General features: G+C 35.7%; 4 protein-coding genes across 5 annotated transcripts in view; 2 read left to right on the forward strand and 2 right to left on the reverse strand.

The window, feature by feature from the left end:
• The first annotated feature begins 821 nt into the window (after window positions 1-821).
• On the forward strand, window positions 822-2,597 carry LOC139690066 (histone H3.3A). The gene is made up of 4 exons (XM_071587263.1): window positions 822-947; window positions 1,221-1,360; window positions 1,439-1,592; window positions 1,669-2,597. The coding sequence occupies exons 2-4, from the start codon at window positions 1,233-1,235 to the stop codon at window positions 1,795-1,797; spliced, it is 411 nt and encodes a 136-aa protein (XP_071443364.1). The 5' UTR covers window positions 822-947; window positions 1,221-1,232; the 3' UTR covers window positions 1,798-2,597.
• Window positions 2,591-4,912, reverse strand: LOC139690064 (uncharacterized). 2 transcript variants are annotated; one of them, XM_071587261.1, is made up of 2 exons: window positions 4,688-4,912; window positions 2,591-3,061 (listed from the first exon to the last, which is right to left on the reverse strand). In XM_071587261.1, exons 1-2 carry the CDS (start codon window positions 4,756-4,758, stop codon window positions 2,686-2,688), a joined length of 447 nt encoding a protein of 148 aa, XP_071443362.1. In that variant the 5' UTR covers window positions 4,759-4,912; the 3' UTR covers window positions 2,591-2,685. The 2 variants fall into 2 exon arrangements, with proteins under 2 accessions (XP_071443362.1, XP_071443363.1); XM_071587262.1 differs by having other exon boundaries at window positions 3,128-4,912.
• Window positions 4,913-5,352: 440 nt separating this feature from the next.
• On the reverse strand, window positions 5,353-15,227 carry Echs1 (Enoyl-CoA hydratase, short chain 1). The gene is made up of 7 exons (XM_071587260.1): window positions 14,946-15,227; window positions 14,675-14,875; window positions 14,268-14,392; window positions 7,369-7,573; window positions 7,151-7,270; window positions 6,974-7,041; window positions 5,353-5,555 (listed from the first exon to the last, which is right to left on the reverse strand). The coding sequence occupies exons 1-7, from the start codon at window positions 15,034-15,036 to the stop codon at window positions 5,490-5,492; spliced, it is 876 nt and encodes a 291-aa protein (XP_071443361.1). The 5' UTR covers window positions 15,037-15,227; the 3' UTR covers window positions 5,353-5,489.
• A 1,619-nt stretch (window positions 15,228-16,846) lies between these two features.
• Window positions 16,847-22,142, forward strand: part of Ppat-Dpck (Bifunctional Phosphopantetheine adenylyltransferase - Dephospho-CoA kinase) — a 12,815-nt gene continuing 7,519 nt past the window's right edge. The window contains exons 1-4 of the mRNA XM_071587259.1: window positions 16,847-17,778; window positions 17,867-18,015; window positions 20,178-20,378; window positions 20,622-20,894. Coding sequence (XP_071443360.1) covers window positions 17,160-17,778; window positions 17,867-18,015; window positions 20,178-20,378; window positions 20,622-20,894 — 1,242 coding nt within the window. The 5' untranslated portion in view covers window positions 16,847-17,159. The remainder of the gene's footprint in view (window positions 17,779-17,866; window positions 18,016-20,177; window positions 20,379-20,621; window positions 20,895-22,142) is intronic.

Genomic DNA, 22,142 nt, shown 5'->3' on the forward strand with positions numbered 1-22,142 from the left:
ATCACTTTTGATGCCATAAATTACATTGAAATAGATTGGTATTCTACTTTAAAAATAGTTAATTGGTGAATCTCATGTGCATACATATTATTTTGGAAATAATATATGATGTGTACTGGGATTCCAGCTCCTTTTAGTGTATTATACTGTTTATTCTGGACTGAAAGATCTCTCAATGTGGGTATATCTTAGGTCCTGAAGGTACATTGTCTAGTTTTGCTCTTGAGTTACCAACTGTCACTAATGAAAATAAAAACAATCAATTTGAATCAAGATGGCTATTGGTAAACACTGGCTTTAATTCATTTTTTTAAGTCATTAATTTAATTTTTTTTAAGTCATTTTTTGATTGACATATTAGTTTTTATAGGGAAACTCCTGCTTAAATTATAGTATTAATAAATTCATCCCGATCAGCTGGCATCTTTTTGAACCAGTCTCAAGCAATGCCATGAAAACCTAGGGGCAACCTTCTCTCCATAACTCATTTGGTATTTTAATGATGATTGTAGTCTCCCTATCATTCCTTCCATGTATTTATTAAGAATACAATCTCTTCAACATTAATGTTATGACTTTTCAAAACAACTTACAAACTCTTTCTGTTCAGCGAAAGAATAGATTAATATATTCGCGAATAATAGAATAGTTTCAAATTTTACGTTTGCCGTTGAAATTTCCTATTCAAAAGCGACACTGATATGTTATGCATTACAATCGACCAACCAGAGACGCACGTTGTCTCACTGACCAATTGAAGAATGTCTTATTTTGACCAATGGTGAAGCCTTATATCCCAAATGTACACCAATGAGAGTGAGTTTTATTTTGACCAATCACGAGCCAGCAGATGTTGAAGCTGTGTAATTGTGGTTGTGTTGTGTCAGCGTCAGTGAAGATTCCTGTGAAATTGAATTGAGTAAATTTTGGGTGTCACTGTTTTTTTGGTAAGTAGCACGTGTGTACCCACACTTTATGGTTGATGTGTCGATATTCAATGATTGTGATAAGTATTCAGCACCTCAACCACTATTGTCCCTTTTAAAGTGGGAGGGTAGTGAGACGATCGTACATCTTTGTTTACTATATCGAATAGAACTAACTTGTGAAGAACAGTTTCGCCTATTTTGTACATATGAAACTCGTTGTTTTCACTTATTACTGTGGACACAGTTTTGTGTTTCTAGGTGTTATATGTGAAAATTATTTTTCAATTGCAGAAGGATTAAAAAATGGCACGTACAAAGCAGACTGCCCGTAAATCTACCGGAGGCAAAGCTCCTCGCAAGCAACTTGCTACAAAGGCTGCACGTAAAAGTGCACCATCCACTGGTGGAGTTAAAAAACCCCATCGTTACCGGTAAATATTATGGTGGTGTACATTTTTTTTACCGCCAATAGCAAATTTAGTCTGACCCTAATGAATGACTCTCTCCAGTCCAGGTACGGTCGCCCTTCGAGAAATTCGAAGATACCAGAAATCTACCGAGTTGTTGATTAGGAAACTCCCGTTCCAGCGCTTGGTCAGAGAAATCGCCCAGGATTTCAAGACGGATCTCAGGTTTCAGAGTGCTGCTATCGGTGCTTTGCAGGTAGATTCATTGACAATTTTATTTTGGCCTCTGCGTGATATATCACGGGTAATATGTACCTCTTGAAATTTTTCAGGAAGCAAGCGAGGCATACCTTGTTGGGCTTTTCGAAGACACCAACTTGTGTGCCATTCATGCTAAGAGAGTGACCATCATGCCTAAAGATATTCAACTGGCTCGGCGAATTCGTGGTGAACGTGCTTAAATTGCGGAAGGAAACCCCCACTTCTGCTCTGAAATTCACTCAGCTCATCTAAAGAAGTGTATGAATAATTCATACTCATTGTCCATCAATAAGAAACTACTGCCATTTATCATAAATCAGGTTGTTGGGGGCCGTTGTTAAGTCATAGTAGGTCTTAATTTAGACAACTTAACAATGTTTAGTGAAGTTCTTCAATAGTCTGAAAGTTTCTTTCGTCATTATGTAAATCGAAATTCCTGGCTTTGTCTAAACACTTATTAAGTTTTAATTGGCCTCCACTACTTTTAAGTACAATTATAAGGGACTTTGTGAACGATTTTGTAATGTGTGTTGTGCTATTGTAGGCGGAGAGGGAGATTTTCATCTACTATTGACTTCTTGGTCGTCTTTTTTATTTTTTTACTAGGACTGCACGAGTATGTAGATGTAGTTGTTGACATTTCATTCCTTTGGGAACAAGCGGGGGTTTGATTGTAGAACCAGCTTGTGTAATTTATTTAAACTGTTTGGCAATATAAATTCTATTTGACCAGGAACATTGGAGTATATTAGCAAACCCCGTCATCATTCTTGATACCTTTCATCTATTCAGTATTGTCATCGGCGTTAATTTTACTGTTTCTAAAAATGTATACTTAGTGATGTGTAAGTGTATGCCTCTCCTCACATCATTTATGTCCTTGGCAAAATTGTTCCGATTGCTATTGTAAATCGTACTAAACGATATTTAGATGGGAGAGATAGTAAATTGGTGTGAGGGGAGGTAAGTTAACTGTAATAATAAATATACATATACATTATATTGGACTTTTATTTGTTTTCCTATACAGGGTGAAGAAGGGTTATAGTATTAATGGACATTTTCCTTTAGTCAACACTTAAAACATTTCAACTGTCTTCTTCCTCGGCGATTTCAGCTAGGCGCTTTCTGATGTCAGTGGTATCTAGTCCTTCACTTTCGTTGTAACTTAACACTAACTCGAGTTGCTTCTTCTCCAGTCCTGGTAATCGGTCGTAAAGGGACTTATTCAATTCTATGTCTAGGTCGTTTTCCTCGCGGAGGACACAAAAGTAAATCATGAATACTGTAACGCTTGTTAAGACGACGAAGGGTTCAAACCACGGGGAGTCGTCTTTGATGTCTCCGCGGGAATTTCTTGCACTCCAGGCAGCAGCTCTGCTTTTGGTAAACTTGACAGGTGATTCAGCCACTTCCTTAGAATCAGAATCCTTTGACAGCGTGCGTTGAAAGTGAGTTATAGGTCTGAAACAACGTAAACAAGTTTAGCCTTAATACGTTGAGACTGATACGTGAGCAAATGAAAAATACCTTAGTAATCTCGCTCTCGCAGATTTCATAGCTATCCACGCAATGGTGGCCATCGTTCGCTGATGCAACTATCAATACAGAATGCTTTGGAAAGGTACAATTTGATCCCTGCCTTAGTGTTCCGCAGGAAGTCGATCCATGGAGAGCGTCGACATCCGGGTACTTCACAATCACCCAGGGTTGGTATTACTATATATGCATTGAATTCTTTCGTTGTTGTCTATGGACATCAAATTAATATGATTTATCACGTTCATTAATTTTAACTATCCTGGATTGTCAATTTTGTAAACGGGTACGAAGTGTACCAAACTTTTCTAGCGTGCACATCGATATTGACTGCCGCTGTCTTTCTGAGGTGCTAGCCCCGCTTTCTCTCTGGGCTGCCATTTCCCTAGTAGTCCGTTTCCGTGTTTGAACAATGTTTAAGATAAGGAGTTGTTTTATGCTAACATCGTTTCATTCTTAACAATTTGTACGCCTCATTGCTTAACAATAAGGCGTATACCCTTGCACGGTTTTAAACGCATTGTTAAAAATGAGAACTATGGTTACTAACAGAAATACTCCAGTTAACGCTGACAATGCAATGCATAGGTCGAAAGACGAGCAGCTAAGGCAAGAATGAAGAAATGAGAAAATTCTTTGAATAACATAGAACGGCCAATGCGATAATTTCCTTGGTGCTGAGCTCTTTAATTAACACTTGCTGCTCTGAGTCGAGTTCAGAGAGAAATCAAACATTGGTAGAATAATTAATATACCATAGTTTGACGCTAATGAAAAAGACCAGTCAGTCAAGTGGAGACGTGCGCATTGAACAAAGTGTATTTAAGATTTGAAAAGGTCTGGCGCATCATAATATGTTCGGGATGTACATATATTCATCCAAAGCATCAACATAAAAATTCAATCCAAGATGCGCAGAGGTATGCTATTTTATACCTAAAGAGCCAACTACACCAGACACATTATAAAACTACCAAGTTATCCAAACTTAACGAAAATTATAGAAGCCGTTCATTTTGGGGTATTTAATTTTGAAACGCGCACACTAATACGATGGCCTTAAATGAAAATAGGCTAGTTTCTGCATTGTGTATGGTACAGTTAAGTTCCCAGCGAAGAGTTACAGTATTTACAAATTTTGCCGATCGTGTTTGTCTATCCAGTTTTAAATTCAAGTCAACGTAATTAATTCAACGAGTAATTCCAGTTCTTATTCGAGGAACATGAAAACAACTTCAATTAATGGGATTCGTAGTTTTAAAAGTTATGATTCATTATTACTAATTAAATAGTGTTTATCTGTGGTAAAGCACATCATTGAAAACCGTCTTAAGTATGCTAAATTTGGTTCGGCCATAATGATCTACGGTCACACCCAAAAGTTCTATATGTCCGTAATTTCTTGGGTGGTAAAAGAGTAGTTCGAGAGCAACACTTCCTGCTGAACTAAATTTATTGTTAGGGTTTTTCGAATGAGTAATTCTTTTCACTTCAAATGTTACAATAATTTTTAGGTTGATAAAGCGGATGTCATTTTTTTTAAAGTCTTACATTGAAATGGTTTTCCTATGCAGGTACCACTGTTGCAATGACCTATAATAGTGGTTCTCCATCATGAACATCCCAGGTCATCAGAGCCAGGTGTTTGGAACCCAAAACTACCCCTTGTGCTTAAGTTTAGAACTTCATGGGCCAAGTAGGTTAAGCTTTTAATTGTAGTAGCTTTCCCTTCAGGAGGAACAAGAAAATAATATAGAAAAGGCCTGGGAAATTTAAGCCATGGGTTTACAAACTTTGCTTTGCCTTAATGCATAGCTAACAATTACTAGTCCCACCTTATTTAATATAGAGTTGATGGCATCATTAAATATTAATTAAAACTCATAAAATAATCAATTTTTCAAATATAATCAACTGACAAAATATTGTTGCACCAAATTTTTAGTGCCTATATTAGTATTGACAGCAGTTTCACATAAAAATCCCCATGAATTTGGATGCTGATCGAGTATATGGAACAGTTTTGCACCTTTCATTCCCCCAGTTGTTTTTATAATATAACCCCCATTTGTGTATTTTTATAATATAACCCCTACTGAGCATGAGAGCTTTAATAAAGGTAACATAATTCAAATTACTGTAGACTTGTTTTGCAGTGACTGAACATTGAGCAATCTTCCTTACAAACATCTTCAAGTAACACATTAACAGTAATCTATTTACAATTGTTTAATCCTCTGTAAACTGAGTTATATTATAAGACAAGAATATCAAAATAGGTTTTCAGAGTGCACAGTATGAAAAAGTTAATCTGTATAAAAGTTTATCAATAAATGCTGCATTCCTGGATGAATTAGTTGTCTCCAAAATTTGGAGGCCTCTTCTCAGCAAAGGCAGCCATTCCCTCTTTCTGGTCCGCCTGAAAAGAACATTCATTGAATATCATAACTATTCACACACAGGTTACTCCAATACTAGATTTCCTCATAGGCAAGTGTAAAGGAATATGCCACTTGTAACATGAAGCAGAATGTTAGGATATATGAAGAGATTAAAACATATCCGAACGCCAGCTGAAAGATTGTTGATTGTGGGGTAAGATAATGAAAAAGCATTTGTTCAAGGTAGCATATATGTCAATGCATAACTGGGTACTTCTCTCTACATTACTGTATGAAAATAAGACTGAGTTATGCCACAAAAAGCATAAATTGACCAAATGCAGTGACTATGGGAATGTTTTAGGTAAAAACATAAAAGAGGAATAATAAGATAATGAAAGAATGTGGATTGTATGCAATGACAATAGACAAGTATAAAGAGAGAAAAATAACTAGTCAGAAGAAGACGTGCAACTAAGAGTCAAAAGGCAGAAAAAGTCTCAAGAAGATTGACGAACATGCATGAATAGCACTAGAGGACAAATGAATATACAATGACAGTGCGATATGGGAGAAACCAGTCACTCAGTATTTCTTTATATCACCTTAAAATCAGATCTTTTTGACTTGGTCTGCTTCCAGAGATAATAGCATCAAGTGCATAAATTAGGTATTTACTTAGACATTCAGGCCCAGAATAAAAACCAATCTGGCCCTCATACACTCAATGATTCCAGTGAACTGAATGATATAAGGTTATATGCTCTGAAAGCTCTAGCCAACATGTGTTAACAACTGAAAAACCTGGCCAAAACCTAGTTAGAAACAAAAGGTTACCAACGATCTTAAAATTTATCAGTGAGTAAACCACAGGATGTATATTCATCTACGAACACCAAAATTATTATCCTTGCTGTGATAAAGTCACACTATCATGTGTGACTTTTTAAGATAAAAATCTTTGGAAAAACAGATCATCAATTTCTGAATATCTATGACAAAAATGTAATTCAAGTTACAGTGTAAGGTACATAGTGGTCAGACCAAAGCAAAAACTGGGGTAACAAATAATACTTTCACTTGGAGATTAATAAATTACTAATCACTTAACACTGGCTTTGACTGTTAGAGGTTTCATAAAAGCCATCAATAGAAAAAAGCTAGAATTGTGTGATGGTACAGTGCAATTAAAAAAAAACGGAGAGCAATTTAGAGCAAGTGAAAATCAATGATAAATGAAAAATTTTGAAAAGCATGAGAAAATTTAATTCAGGCACTTCAAACATTAACATTTCCAATCAAAAACCTTTTATGATTGGCATTGGTAAACAGAAAACCAATGACCCTAACCTATCCTTTTAAGTATTTTATTGCCCGTATCCTTCAATCCATTTTGTGTGTAAGAATCATACTGTAAAAGGCTGTGTGTGGAAGGCCAAAAGGAAAAAAATATTACCGTTGCAAACGTTCCATGGAACATTCTCTTCTCAAAGAGGAGCCCTTGTGACAAGGTGGTTTCATATGCTGAAAAGAAATATTAAATTAATAGTTCCACTGAAAAATATAACTTTCAGCAAACTTAAATCAAGTCATAGCTAACAGCATTAAACAACATCCTTTAATATAAAAATACCTGCATTCACGGCCTCTTTGCACATTACTGTAGTGAGCTTTGACTGAGATGCAATTTTTTCTGCAAGTTTTACGGCTTCAGTGAGAAGTTGATCAGCAGGCACAACTTTACTCACCAGTCCTTAAATGCCCAAATATGATAATTAATTTTTGTAAATACATATGCTCAAATGTGGTAAAACACTAAATTATAAAATAGCTACAATTCATAATTCTTACCCAACTTTTCCGCTTCTTGGGAGGAGATTGGTGTACCAGTCAAGCACATTTCCATTGCTTTAGATTTGCCTACAACTCTTGTAAGTCTCTGAGTACCACCTGCACCAGGAATTGTGCCAATAGTGATTTCAGGTTGCCCAAATTTTGCTTTATCTCCAGCATATATTATGTCACACATCATTGCTAGCTCACATCCACCCCCTAACTGAAAAAATAATTTGACCACTTTATGGAAGAAAAAACTTCACCAGTGGTATGCAACAGTTGCACTGCAATTTAATATATTTGCATTCATTCCACAATTATAACATATAAGAGTAATCACTTACTCCTCCTAACACTTAAAAGGAAATGCAGATTCGATGCCCAAACGGCCTTTCATGTGATGACCTTAACAAAGGCTTGAGCAGTATGTATATTTGATATGCATCAGTTTTATTGAGCAATAAATTTGTTGATCAGCAACAGAATTCTTAGCCATGCAGATAAATATCACAAACAGCATAAAGAAAAATTGCAGCTACGTTGATTCCTATTATGTTTCAATCTCAAGACCTGGGATCCAATACATAGTATCATCAATAATTATCATACTACATATTGAGACCCAGGCCGTAAGATTAAAAAATTGAATGGAATTAACATACCTGCAATTTTTCATGGATAAATTCCTCAGAGTCAACCCCAAAATTACCAATTTTATCACAAATAGCATTTAAAAAATTGGAGCCAACTAACGATTATGGATGGTGTGCAAATATAAATTAAGTCTGAAATCATCAAATAAAAGAAAGGTCACATCTTAAACACAGATCAGGCTGACTAACAAAACTGTACATTCTTTTATTTAGAATTCTGCTATCACATCTTCCAATCATTTAAATACTTTAGCATGAATTTTACTGAAACGATTATTTTGACCTTTCTTCATTGTTACAGGGGACCTTCTCCTCAACCCCAGTCATTTTAGCAAATGTGAAGCATTAAAAAGCATCAAGGAAATTTTTTCCCAAGCATTAATAAAAACGTTTGTACCATTCCACCGGCACAAAACTCCTGTAAGTCATGAGAATGACTTGAAATGAACTTATAGGTAAGACACACATCTACCACATTATTGATATCAGGGGCTTGGAAAGGAGAGGCTAATATGAATTTGAAAAAGAGGCTGCAGACCCTCTGAGGAATGCACAGTCTTAAACAAAATTTTACTTTTGATTGCTAAGCTGCAACAACCTCATTCAACATTAAATTTCTCACACAAGTTAAAATAAATGCCAAGATATTTCATATCATCATACGTTTAACCCCTCACTTCAAGTTTATTTATCCTTCTCTGGTTTAGAACATAAACCAATTTTTATTTGCAACAGTTACATTTTTGTAAATTTCACAGTTATTGTGGTTTTTAATGATAGAAATTGACATATAGTCAATAAATAATGACGCACATAAAGATCTAGAGTGAAAGTGAAAAATAAATCATCTATGACTGAATTGTCAAATTTGGCAGGTTATTCTGGCACTCTATTGACTGGTTTTTGTCTAAAAAAAGAAAATTAATTAAAATTCTGTTCAAATGAAAAGTGCATTAGAACAGAATTATTCTATTTGATTCTAAGTATCTACAATAGTGCAAATTGAGTAGCTTCAGGCGCGATGTGGAGGAAGCTGAACATAATGAATAACTGATCGTAGCACTTTTCCACTTGATAACATTTTTATTTTACAAAATACTATGTAAAATAAAAATGTTTTCAAGTGGAAAAGTGCTAAGATCAGTTATTCATTATCTACAATAGTATTCTATTTGACAGGCTTTGTTCAGAGAGGAAAGGGAATTAGGATAGGTAAGAGCTTATGTCCTTACAAAACCAACCTGAACTGGCAGATTACTGACGAGGATAATAAATCTTATGGCAAAACAATTTTTGACATTGAATAATATTTCATTTAAACTAAACCAAAGTTTAAGTGACATATATGTTCTACGAAATCCCTCCATAACAATTCTCCTGAGAGTAATTACCAACACACAGAGTAAAATGGAAACAGTATTTTGTGGACATAAATAAAATATTCCAAAAATGATCAATCCAAAAATACCACAAATTGCCTGAGTCTAACAACGAGCAGCTCATTTTCATGTAAATTGGCACATACAACTGACATTTTCATTTCCTTACTGAGTCAGGGCACAATGTAAGAACAGCATGTATATTTCATAGAAAAAAGAACAATTTTGAAATTAATTGAGAAAATCTTATTGTTTGATGATGATCTGAGGTCATCCTATGGGTAATGCTATGATATATCCCCATTTTTTCACGTCTATCTAGTTTTTGACCCACAGACATCACACCCTTTATGTGGTCTACAAAATTTAATATTCTATATTATTTTACGCAAATAATGTCAATTCATTAAGCTCTAACATGATATCTCCAAAATTTGTTGGTAAGATTTTGATTTCCCAAAGTACCAAAACCAAGGTAGTTGAAAAAATGAAGAGTAGAAATTAACTCTCATTTACATTGAGTGTACCGCTGAAACATAACATGCTTTTCAGGCCACATTTCTATCATTGGCATAAAAAACAACCTGGTTTCCGACCCTACAATCAACCCTTTTTCAACTCCACATACCTCCTTTATTCTGTCCAACATACCTAACACCTTTTCCTATTCCTTATCCCCTCTTATCAGTCTTCAGCATACCATTGCTAATCAAAGTGCTCTGCATTCACCATACCTGCCTCCTAAGGATTGCTGCCAATGATCCCCTCTCCCAAAACCATACCTGGCAATTCCTTATTTGTTTTCCTTTCAGTCCACTTCACCTTTTCTATCCTTCTCCAACCCCTAATTTCAAAAGCCTGCAATTTACTCCTATTATATTCCTACCTATCTTATCCAAGGCACTAGAGAAAGTTGTTCATGAACAAAATAATAGATTTTATGTCTTGACATAATATTCTAGATGTATTCCAATACGGCTTCTGCAAGGCTCACAGTACTTCTACAGCTTTGGTCAGAATAACTGATGACCTTTGACGAGCTATGGATAAAAAGATGGTCACAATTCTCGTCCTACTTGACTTTAGCAAAGCATTTGATTTCATATAAAAGATGTACTACTGGCTAAATTAACTTGCTTTGGATTTTAAAGAGCCACCACTATATGGATTTCCTCTTACCTCTCAGCATGCCGACAAATAGTGGTGGCTGGTGACACTTATTCTTCTTAGCTCTAATCCTGGGGCCACTACTATTCTCATTGTGCATTAATGACATTTCTTCATCTTTACAATAATCAAAATATCACCTGTAGGCAAACGACCTCTAGATATATCTAAATACCACAATCAATAACTTTCCTCTGGCTATACAACAAATTAATTCTGACCCAAAAAACATAACAAGAAGGAGCACACAAAACTTCATTAGCCTAAATTCACATAAAACGCAAGCTATACTGATTGGATATCCTAAACTGCTATAATCTACCACTGTATTTAAACCACTGAACTTGTATCTTCAAGTCACACCCATTCCATTTAAGAATGTTGCTACAAATCTAGGCCCCCCTTAGAGATGGAAATTTCTCATGGTCTTCACAAACTTTAAAACTTGCGGCACTTTCAATCAATCCCTCCATTCTCGTAGGGAATATCAGTATGTTATGCCCATCACATTAAAAAAGCAGATTGTTTCTTCTCTCATCATTCCTCACTTAGATTATGATGATAGCATATCAAGAACTTTCAAACGAACTGCCAGTACAACTACAGAGGGCATTCAACTCATGCATATGCTTCAATTACAATTTGAAAATTGCAAATCACCTTACATTATATTTTAACAAACTAAACTAGCTATTACTGGAACCTTGCAGGAAACTCCACAAGCTGTCCTTACACCGTCAAATACTAAATTTTAAAACCCCTCAGTATTTTACCAATGACTTCAATAGTCTTGATAGAATACACAAACTACATGCCAGAAGTATATTTGTGATTTGTGAAATTTATCTGTAAGTTAAATATTGTAAATGTGTGACAAGGGATTATGCGGTGGAAGAGTTAAGTCTCAGTCTCACCCCAAAATGAAGAGACTATTTATCTATCCATTATCCTGCTTAATTGACCATATTTCCGCACCTTATAAAACCATGCTTCATTAACAAATTTCAATGACCTGCTCCTTAACAACCTTACTCAACACCCCTGTCATCAATTCCCTCAGTGTAAAAGATCTTTTGCCTAATGGAATTCTTTTATTCATGTCTCTACTACTTTGATCATTTTGGTCCAGAACACTTCTTAGACACGTAAACAGTTCCACCTGCTCTAGTTTATGAGCTCCTACTATAAAACTAATAAACTGCACGAGATGCCACAACAGTAACTTTAAATGGATTCATTGCAAATACAAGTTAAAATGAAACAATAAAGAGTAAAAACCATTACCCTTAACCGGGATTCGAACCCAGATCCCTCGATGTCTGGTAAGTACTTTAGCCAGTTAAGCAACCAAGCTAATCTTCTTACACTTCAAAATTTTGGAAGTTAAATTACATTAAATATGCAATAAAATTAAAGGAACTAACTGTTACGATGAAATACCATATTTCATCATAGCATTTTGTTCCTTTTAAGCCTTCAAAATTTTGGTGCAATAGGATACCTTGGTGGCTTAACTGGCTTAAGCACTTGGCTGGACATTGAGGAATCCAGATTTGAATCCCAGGCTAGGCGGGTGGTTTTTACTCTTTGAAATTATTATATTGCCATACCCTAATATTTAGCTTAGCCTTTCCCTTTCTCAAAAACCTCATAACCTTCATTTTGTTTACATTTATTCTAATCCCATAACTATCACACTGACTTTCCAGTGCATGCAGCAATGCTTGAAACCTCTTGGTTGACTTACTAATTAAAGCTTGATCATCCACAAACCTATCTGATTTAATGAATTCCTCACTGACCTCAATCTCTACCCTAGGTTCTTCCCATACATGTTTAAACCATTTTGCAAGATTTACCGAATGAAAATAATAAATAAAATACTATGGCAATTAAAATCAACTAACTTAATAAAAAACAAATATAGATTCCCATTCTCTCCAATGTGGGTCGTGGTACTCCAGGGATAGAGCGTTGGACAACTGACCAGAGGACCTGGGTTTGCCTCTCTGGGCACCTGCAACTCCACACAAGCCATGTGATTTTTTAGGTACCTGATCTACCTGGGAAACCATGACTGACACAGGGAAAGGAACTGCCCCCTCTACCCTGATGTGTGAATTTCACATGACGTCGAGCTTAGTAATGGGTGAACTCCACAATCACCCACCAAACCATTAGGGTTGATTACTGTGTTTATGGTTTTTTTATTCTCTCTGATTTATCCCTGAGCAGTTACAGGTTAAAGAGTTACCCATAGCACATACATACACATTTAGGTAGACGACATTAAAGAATTCTAAAAGGTCAATTACCTAATTTATTTTATCAAATTTTTATTAATCAAATGGAGTTTTATTGAATATTTTTCTGGCTCATAAATTCCATTTTGAAGGTATTCATTCTGTGCAACAATTAAACTGTCAATTTGTATTGCATAATTTCATGTATTAGCATAAATTTTGGTGAGTGTTCGACAGCTCCTGGGAGTGATGTATTTAGTGACTGGGGTGGAAGGGATAACTATGGAGGAGATATGATCTGATGGCAAGTTAGAGGAGGGCAGGGTATGATGCAGGGGTTGATGACTGTTGAATGGAAAATGGGAGAGAAGAGTGGTTTGAGGACTGAAAAGGAAAAGAGACCTAGTTGAATGGGATAACAATTCGATTTTTAAGGATTTACAGCGCCTAAATTTCCTCATAATTTTGGGTTTGATATGAAATGACAAGGTTAAAGAGACATTGTTGATCAACAATTGAAGTGCTTTCAACAACACACATCCAACCCCAATACCCAATCAACTCCATGTACATCTTTGAGAACTGCTGACACAAATCCAACCTCCTGGAGGTGTGATTTCTTGTGTCAGCACACCTCAATGAGTACACTGTAGTGACATTCACTGCACCTCACCGAAGCCACTGGTTAAGCTCCACTGACAATGAGAGGAAAGAATTCAAAATAGTTGATGTTATCAAAGTGCATTTTGGCACATACAAAGTCATCAGATTAAGGATAACCTATTGAGAAGGAGTTTTTACTTGTGTTCAATTATTTCAGGCTCCACTCTGAGGACGTTCATGCTCATTTAATTAAGAACATAATATGTATATTTCCACTGTTCTTAATTTTCGTACAACTAGTTTCAACGCTTAGGCATCATCTTCAGATAGAAATTAATCAAGTTGCGTCTGCGCAAATGAATGATGTATAAATGGACCGCAACTTGATCAATTCGTACCTGATGATGAAGCCCAAGCGTTGGAACTACCTGTAGTTTTGCAAAAATAAAGAAAAGTGGAAATATACATTGTGTTCTATATTTAAAGAGGAGTTTCTGCGTTGAAATATAGTTTAATCTCAGGATTTTATATTCTCTATTGCATTAAAACTAAAAGAATTATTTTAATGGATGTCACTTAGGACCAGTCTAAAAAATATATATAACCAACCAAGTCACTGTAAAGGAGATTTTCTATAGTTTAACTATAAATTTTCAGAAAATATTCATGAGGTATTATTCTCAGGAGTTAATGGATTGGCTTCAACGATGTAAACTGCTATTATGTAGTTCATCGCCTATTTTTGACATTCCATCGGCTGCTGAAAACATCACGGATAAGGTGGATTCTCCTCTATTTTGGCTGGTCAACAAATGGGAGTCCATTTAAATTGGAAATAATGGAAGTAGTCTCGAATGATTGGTAATTACCGCGTAACCATTAACAGCCGCAATCACTGGTTTTCGGCATTGACTTACTGCTGACCAATGTGCCAAGAAGTTTTGGGTGATAGTCAATGAATATGTGTGATTTTTCATTTCTTTGATGTCAGCTCCTGTTAAAAGAAAGAGATTTGAGGATGAAACAGGCAGGCTTTCCGAATAATTCACTGAACTAAAGACTACATAAGCTAAGCTTTTTTTAAGCAAATTTCACTACAGAACTAAAAGTATAATCATTTCTTCCGGCCACCAATACGCGTCCGGCGATTTTTGCTACAGGAATACCATAGGTAATTCTTACCTAAGATCACTAGTCGCCATATTTAATATTAAACTATCTACGCTCTATAATTAACTGATAACAGATCGAAGTACTTATTTTACGTAATGATTACCAGCTGCAAATGCTTTCTCGCTGCCAGTTAACACTACAGCTCCGATAGTGCTATCAGACTCGAAATTAGACAATGCATCATTCACTTCCCTCATCAATGCATCACAAAGGGCATTCAGAGCTTTAGGACGATTCAATGTAATCAACCCAACATTTTGCTTTTCTCCTTTTTTCTCAGCAATAATGTACTCATAGGACTTGCCTGTAACAATAAGTTAAGCAAAATTTCATCCAATAAAGAGTAAACACCGAATAACGTAATGATTACTGACCTGTACTGAGAAATTTATAAGAGACACGATTGACTTGTGTGCTCCCAATTAGGCGATTTGCCTGCCGGCATGCCCGAAGAACGATAGACATGATTAAAATTGATAATGTTGCAAAGTGGAGTAATTCAATTCGAGAGAACTAGATACAGGGAGAACCGCTTGACTAGTGACTTTGCTTGCAGGGTCCAATAATCCAATTATATTTAAAACGATTAAAATCGGATGTCGGAATGTCAAGGTTGACAAAAGAAGTCTAGACTTGTGGTACGTGCGCGAGAGTCTGTAATAGGGCCTATCTACTTTAATATATCTAAGTAATTGGATGGCGTTTTCCCCTTTAAGTTCCTTTGAACAGCTATAGAGTGCAGCAGCAGTAAGAAACAGCGGTCAACTGATTTTAACCACAGTCTATCAAACGCTTCAATGTACTTCTTCTTCAAGTTATTACCTATAGTAGTTAGGTGCACTTGGTTTGGTACCTACTAATTAGTGTAAAATTTACTTGACCAATGATCTTCGTGACTCTTTCTGTGATTTTTCGGTATCTGTTCATTATATATATTCGGTATATGTTTTCATATTGTCCAACAGAGCACATTAGGCTCAGCATAACAGATATGTTCTTATGGGCAGTATTATCCATGAGGATAGCATCTTAGGTTCTACCTCGTCAAGAATGGGAAAGATAAGAATCAAATCCCTCATTGGGGAATTGCACAATAGGGCTTCAATGACTTACAATGATGTCACAGAAGAAGATGACTAGTTCAGTTTTCCTTAGTCTAGATCAATTTCAAGTTCAGTGTAAAAATTCTTAGGTTAGAGAACCTTTTAAACCTAACTTGGCACAACCCAGGAGGAAATAGTTACGGAGTGGATATGGACAATCCATCATGATTATGAGGGAGAGAGAAAATAATAATCATAATATGGTCACATGACCATACCTCATCGCAGACAAAATCCTATGAAAATTGTAGGGGAACGGACACAAAAATTCTATCTATCATTTGAAAAAAATGATATCTGTTATTTATCAAAAAATCACCAAAATTTTCTGTATATATATTTGTATCAAAAGATGTGCACAAACCTGTATCATGTTACACACAGCTGTATGGACAGAAACCAATCTATTATGATTTTCATTTCTATGTATCAGAATTAATTAGGATTTTCTGTAACCCTTATATACGAGTTTTTTTATCCTCCGGGCCTTTTAAATTTTGGAGGTAAATATACATAAATAGCAGCTCCTCAAAGGTCCATTACAGCTAAGTAGCTTCTGATTGCTATAGGGGACATGATTTTCAATGAGGCAACTACCACAAAAGTACTTGCTAATCTTAGACTGTAACTAAATTATATGCTTTTCAAAGTATCTCTTCCCTTGAGGGAAAGAGACCTCGCAGAGATCAACCCAAGGTAGGTACCATCACAATCTAAAGAATTTGCGTTCAAAAACTCCCAGTAGTGTCCTATGATGTTTAGAGGTTGCGTTGAATACCAGCCGTTGGATATCGGAAATCTATTGAAACCTGATGAATAACCTTTCTTAACGCTCACTGCTTTTATCTCGCCCCCTTTGTCATCACATACTGATTGTGAGACATTACTTAGAAAATTGTAGACGTTGAGACCTTATAGAAATACCAATTTCTCCTAAAAATCCTTATTTAATTTAATTATTCACACAGTTACTTCCCAAAAATGTCGATATTTTTCTATTCCTTTGAGGAAAATGTCCATGGGGGCATTATAATATAGATCATTGAAAGGTATTTTTTGAATAGCCGCAAAATTGGAACACAGCTATAGCAGAGACATCTTCGTATGTCGTACCTCTAACATGAACTATTTAGGCGACACGGACTCGTCTTCGTCAATCCAGGGCTAGCAGTCGATTAAGTTACCAAATGGTTGCGGGACATAGAGGTTTTTTCTTAAGAATTATATTGGGAACTAGTTTGAAAGTAGGCTTGCAGTCGAAGATAACAACAATTTTTAAGTGTTTTCAGTTTTCGGAGGATTAGATTCCGAACGCAGTCGGCGTTTAGATAACAGGATTAAATAGAGATACAGAAATGTAACTATTAATTTGGTTTGTATTTCTTTTATACGTAGTCACGGAATAGATGTGCTGCTCCTTTCTGCTTGTAGTGACACATTCGCAGTGATTTGGCTTAATATTTTCAGCCGTTCATATTAACTAAAATGACAGCGACTGGTTTGCTATTCGTAACAAACCCAAAGAGACTTGTTTCCGACGGTTTGAATGTCATCAATAAATATGTGAGGAAGACTTTATACGTTCAACTTCTACCCAGTACTCACTGTTACCCAATCACGAGTAAGTCCGAGGACTGGAAAGAAAAGATAGGACTTCAGCTTCCTCATTTATGCCGGTCAATTATGAAATTGTATTCTAAGTTTTCGTCTTGCTGTCCTGATTTAGATACGCGCGTTTTGCTTGAACCGATCAAACGCAGCCATGTAAAGAATATAATCACGAACAGGAAAGTCGAGGTTGTGATATTTGACTCCGGATTCAAAACTCAGGACATTGATGGGTTCGTTAAATCATGCGTATCGAACTTATCCCAAGAATATAAAGTAATTTTGATCCCAGAAAATAATTCAGTAAACAATGAAGACTTGCAAGAAGATGAGGAAGTCTTTAACACACGCTCTTTCGACCAAATCCATGATAATGTTGTGCTTGGTGGTACTTTTGACAGACTTCACAATGGCCATAAGATACTATTAAGTGAAGCTATACTTAGGTGCAATCAGAAGTTGACAATTGGTGTTACAGATTCCAGCATGGTGAAAAGTAATGTCGCTATCAAGGAATTGAATTGCTATGAGGCACTTTTAGCACTTTTCTCAATTGATTTTTTCTTAACATCTTTTTGTGTTAGATAAACTGCTCTGTGAATTAATTCAGCCATGTGAGGAACGTATTGATTTAGTGAGAAAGTTCGTCGAAGATATGGATTCATCGATTACTTATGAGATAGTACCAATAGATGATCCTTTTGGTCCCACCAAGAGCGACCCAACTTTGCAGGTTATCACATGTCTATGTTTTAAGTGCATTTATTGAATTGTTAAACGTATAACCACAGTGGAAAACATTTTCTGTTGTAGGTATTCCATTCATGACTGACTCAGGGGCATAAGTGATATACTGACTCGCCTTTCAAGTGTACCTAAGTAGACTGTCAAGTACTTCATCATATTTATGTTATTAAGAGTGTCGCATATTAAGGGTCGTTCCTAATAATGTCCTCCCAGGTAAATATTTCACTAGAAGCAGCTGAAACGTAGTTGAAACTCTTGAACACATTGAGCTGCCTGCTGTTGAAACTATATTGGCATTAAAATGGGCTGATACCCCGTTGCTGGGGTATCAGCCCATTCCTGCAGCGAGGCAGTATAATATAGAGCCATTAAACTACAGTGGCATGGGTTTTATCTCAACTGAATCTTCCTTTTGCATTAGATTGGGGTTGCTTTGGCCTGAATCTTTTGCTCGATTAGCTAGCACTACCTTATCATTTCAACGGAGATTTACTCCTATATTAAAGTTCATGATGAATTTGCACTCTTTACTAAGAGGGATAAAAGCTTTGACGGTGTTTTACTGTGAAAAACAAACCAATGAAACTCGATAAATTGAGACAATACTAATTACACCTTGCAAATAATACACCACCAATCCATGGTTTCATTTCAATTATGTTTTAATGATTTTTCCCTGCTTAATTTTTCTTATGATAGATTTATTTCACAAACTACCTGGGATTAAATATGATAGGAAAAAAGTTATTCAGTGTTGAGTTATTAACATTACTTTCAATATCCATCAATTCAGGTCTATTTTTCAAGAATAAAATTATGTTAATAACAATATGCTCAGTAATAATAATACATTTATTTGTCCAGAGATTTGTTGCATATTCATGCATACACAAATATAGGATGCCTCCGATATAAATTTCACAGTTTTAGAAGAAATACAATATATAATCACACATACCAATACACTAGTATATTTACATATTAATTGGTTAAGCCAAAATTGATGCGTAGCGACAATTCCAGGTGTTTATTTACAGAATATAACGTATTATTTTTTAATAGGTCAAACAGCTTTTTCTTGAAAATAGGTATTTCTGTTTCATATTTGATTTCATGGGAAAATTTCATGAATAACTTTAAACCCAATGCTTTGGGCCCATGAGCAGTATTGGATAAGGAGGTGGCGGGATTCCATACAAAATCATTCAATGGAGATAACATGGCCATTTTATACAAAATTTTATTACATGAGTTCCTGCATGTTTCAGCATGCCAGAACCAGTTTTTCAGAGGCTATTTCTTCAGGGCCAGCCATTACTTTGATGTGGTGGATGGGATTTCATACTTGTGTCGCTGTTAACAGGAGTCTTGATATCCCAAAATTTATAAGATTTAGAGATCTACCTGGTCAAAAACTTAGCCCTGTGGGAAAAATCTTTTAATTCTTGAACCCTCTAGTATTTAAGTGAGTTGCTCAAAATCACTTCTTTCATCCTAAAATTAGCATTGAAATTGGGGTAAAGGTCAAAGAAAAATTTTCAGATGGCAGTTGGATTTTTAATGAATTGGTTAAGTCATAGACTTCATTTTTTTTTAAATGTTTAGTACGACCTACAGAGAGTCATGGAATATAGCTAATGGACATCATTTTTCCCATTTTAGCTCAACATTTGAAGTTTATTATTCTGCATTGGCCAAATTTGTCTTTTGTACTCTGTTCAATTTATCTCATTATGTTTTAACAGAGCATCCTTCCAGAAAGAAAGAAGCAAATCTAAATAGTAGGTAGTGGGGACCAAAGTGTTGCTACTCCTTACTAGGTGATTAAATCATCTGAAAAGGGAGCATTAGCATAATATTTGTCATTATCCATGTCACTTTTAGTGGAGGCCTTGCAGTAAGGGTTAAGGATTTCTGTTATTGGTGAGCAGCAAATGAATGGGGCGGTAGAGTTTAATTTAAAGGTAGCTATATCTTTTGAAAATCACTGCAATGTAACCCTATTGAAAGGCAGACAAAATCTACTGTTGAGATTTTTGTTTGAGTCCAGAATCAGCCAGCTTTCATGGGAAATATTTTTACCTGGGTTTACAAATGTTTTCTAACCATATTGTGTAATAGACAATGTATATATTACATCAATTGCAGTTAATAGTTGTCAGTGGAGAAACGTATAAAGGAGCATTGAAAGTCAATGATGTAAGGAAGGAAAAGGGTCTCCCTACATTAAATATCCATGAAATACCACTTCTTCCAAATGACTGTAAGCAAAGTGCCGAGGAAGAAGATAAAATGAGCTCTAGTGCCCTTAGAATGCATCTGCTTGGCACCACTCTGAAGAAGCCAGAGGTAATGGCTAACTTAGCACCTCAATTTTTTTGCTGTGTAATAACGGTTTAGCTTTTTCTGTTCAAATTGAAGATATTGTTCAAACTCATTGCTTGAGTGGAACTATATTTTTTGCATATTTATTGTACTATATTTTCCTGAGTTACAAAAAAAATATTTCCTAACAAATTAATGTGATTATTCACATTCAGTTGCTTTGATGAATGTCAGCTGCTAATGATGAAATAATTATTTTATATCCAGAAGCAGCCAAGAGATCCTTTATCGATTGATACAGAGAAAGTGCCTTACCTTCTTGGCCTCACTGGAGGTATTGCAAGTGGAAAATCTACAGTTACTAATTACTTGGAAAAGTTAGGTGCAGGTGTAATTAACTGTGATATCCTTGGCCATAAAGCATATGAAAAAGGTCAACCCTGCTACCATGATTTGCTGAAGGCATTTGGATCTGAAATTATTGATGTAAATGGACAAATCAATAGGCAAGCCCTGGGAAAAATAGTTTTTGATGACCAGGTATTTATTTTTTTATGAGTATTAAAAAAGACTATCTAGAATATACTTATAAGAACTATATATTTTTCAAAAAAGACATATAAAAAGAAATTGTGGGAAGTGCTGCCACAATAGGTTAAGTGGAGTCGCCCACAAGTGTACATACATCATAATTCTAATGTTCAAATATCATTCACCTAGACCAGGATAGAATTCAAATTTCAAGATTATACTGTGGTAGCCAACTGACTAAGAAACACTTGCCTGGGCATTGAAAGCTCTGAGTTAGGATTCTGGACAAGGTGAATGATTTTTGCACCAGGAAATTCTCACTTTATTAAGAGATTTGAATAATTATTATTTGGTAATCTACCGGTTAAGGTAGGTTTTAGATGGACACAAAATATTTTATTATTCCTAACAAATCACCACCCAACATCCTACTCTACAAGTCTCTCTTCATCTCTGTGTGCCTCCTTCATCCCGTGCAATACCCCTCTTCAATTTCCTGCCCTTTCCTCATTTGCCTAACATTCTCCCCTCTATCACAGTCTTCCACATTCCACTTCTGATCAATAAGCCCTTCATCCATTTTTCCTGCCTCCTTGCAATTTCTTGAACAATCTCCTCTCCTCAGCCATCATATGTTGCACTTCCTCATTTGTTTTCCTTTCGGTCCATTTTTACCTTCTCCATCCACACCCACATTACAAAAACCTACTATCTACTTCTGTCATCCTGCTTTAGTGACCATGTTTCCATGCGGTAGATATCTATGCTCCATATCAAAGTTTTGATGAACCTTTTCTTAACATCCTTACTCAACGTCCCTGTCATCAACTCCCTCCTCCTTTTGAAAGCCTCTTTAGTGCAATATTTCTCCTTATGCCCCAACTACTTTGACCATTTTGGCCCAAAACATTTCTTAGATACGTAAAATGTTCCACCTGCTCTAGTTGTTGCTCTGCTATTTTAATATAACCTCAGCCTTTCTGTTTCTGGAAAATCTCATTACCTTCGTTTTATTTATATTGATTCTAATTTCATATCTATCGCACCGAATTTCCAACTCACTCATCCTTTGACTGACTGTAAAACTACAGCTTGGTCATTTGCAAATCCCCACCAAATTTCATTCCTACCTTTAGTTCCTCTTATGCCTCTTTACTCATTTCCTCCAAATAAACGTAGAAAGCTATTGGTGATAATGGATGACCCTCCCCTATACCTCTTCTTAATACTGCCCATCTGGACTCTCCTTCCCCCATT

This window comes from Hetaerina americana, unplaced genomic scaffold, assembly GCF_022747635.1.
Source record: "Hetaerina americana unplaced genomic scaffold, ioHetAmer1.1.p SCAF_3, whole genome shotgun sequence".
NCBI lineage: Eukaryota > Metazoa > Arthropoda > Insecta > Odonata > Calopterygidae > Hetaerina > Hetaerina americana.

What these genes read in the sequence shown, in the direction of transcription:
- LOC139690066 (XM_071587263.1), top strand. Translation starts at nt 1,233, where the DNA reads ATGGCACGTACAAAGCAGACTGCCCGTAAATCTACCGGAGGCAAAGCT. An exon ending in AAAAAACCCCATCGTTACCG is followed by an intron (nt 1,361 to 1,438) that starts GTAAATATTATG and finishes GACTCTCTCCAG; the next exon opens with TCCAGGTACGGTCGCCCTTC. An exon ending in CTGCTATCGGTGCTTTGCAG is followed by an intron (nt 1,593 to 1,668) that starts GTAGATTCATTG and finishes GAAATTTTTCAG; the next exon opens with GAAGCAAGCGAGGCATACCT.
- LOC139690064 (XM_071587261.1), bottom strand. Translation starts at nt 4,758, where the DNA reads ATGTTCATGATGGAGAACCACTATTATAGGTCATTGCAACAGTGGTAC. An exon ending in CATAGGAAAACCATTTCAAT is followed by an intron (nt 3,062 to 4,687) that starts GTAAGACTTTAA and finishes ACGTTGTTTCAG; the next exon opens with ACCTATAACTCACTTTCAAC.
- Echs1 (XM_071587260.1), bottom strand. Translation starts at nt 15,036, where the DNA reads ATGTCTATCGTTCTTCGGGCATGCCGGCAGGCAAATCGCCTAATTGGG. An exon ending in CGGCTGTTAATGGTTACGCG is followed by an intron (nt 7,574 to 14,267) that starts GTAATTACCAAT and finishes TTATTTTTTCAG; the next exon opens with TTAGGGGGTGGATGTGAGCT. An exon ending in TCCATGGAACGTTTGCAACG is followed by an intron (nt 5,556 to 6,973) that starts GTAATATTTTTT and finishes TGTTCTTTTCAG; the next exon opens with GCGGACCAGAAAGAGGGAAT.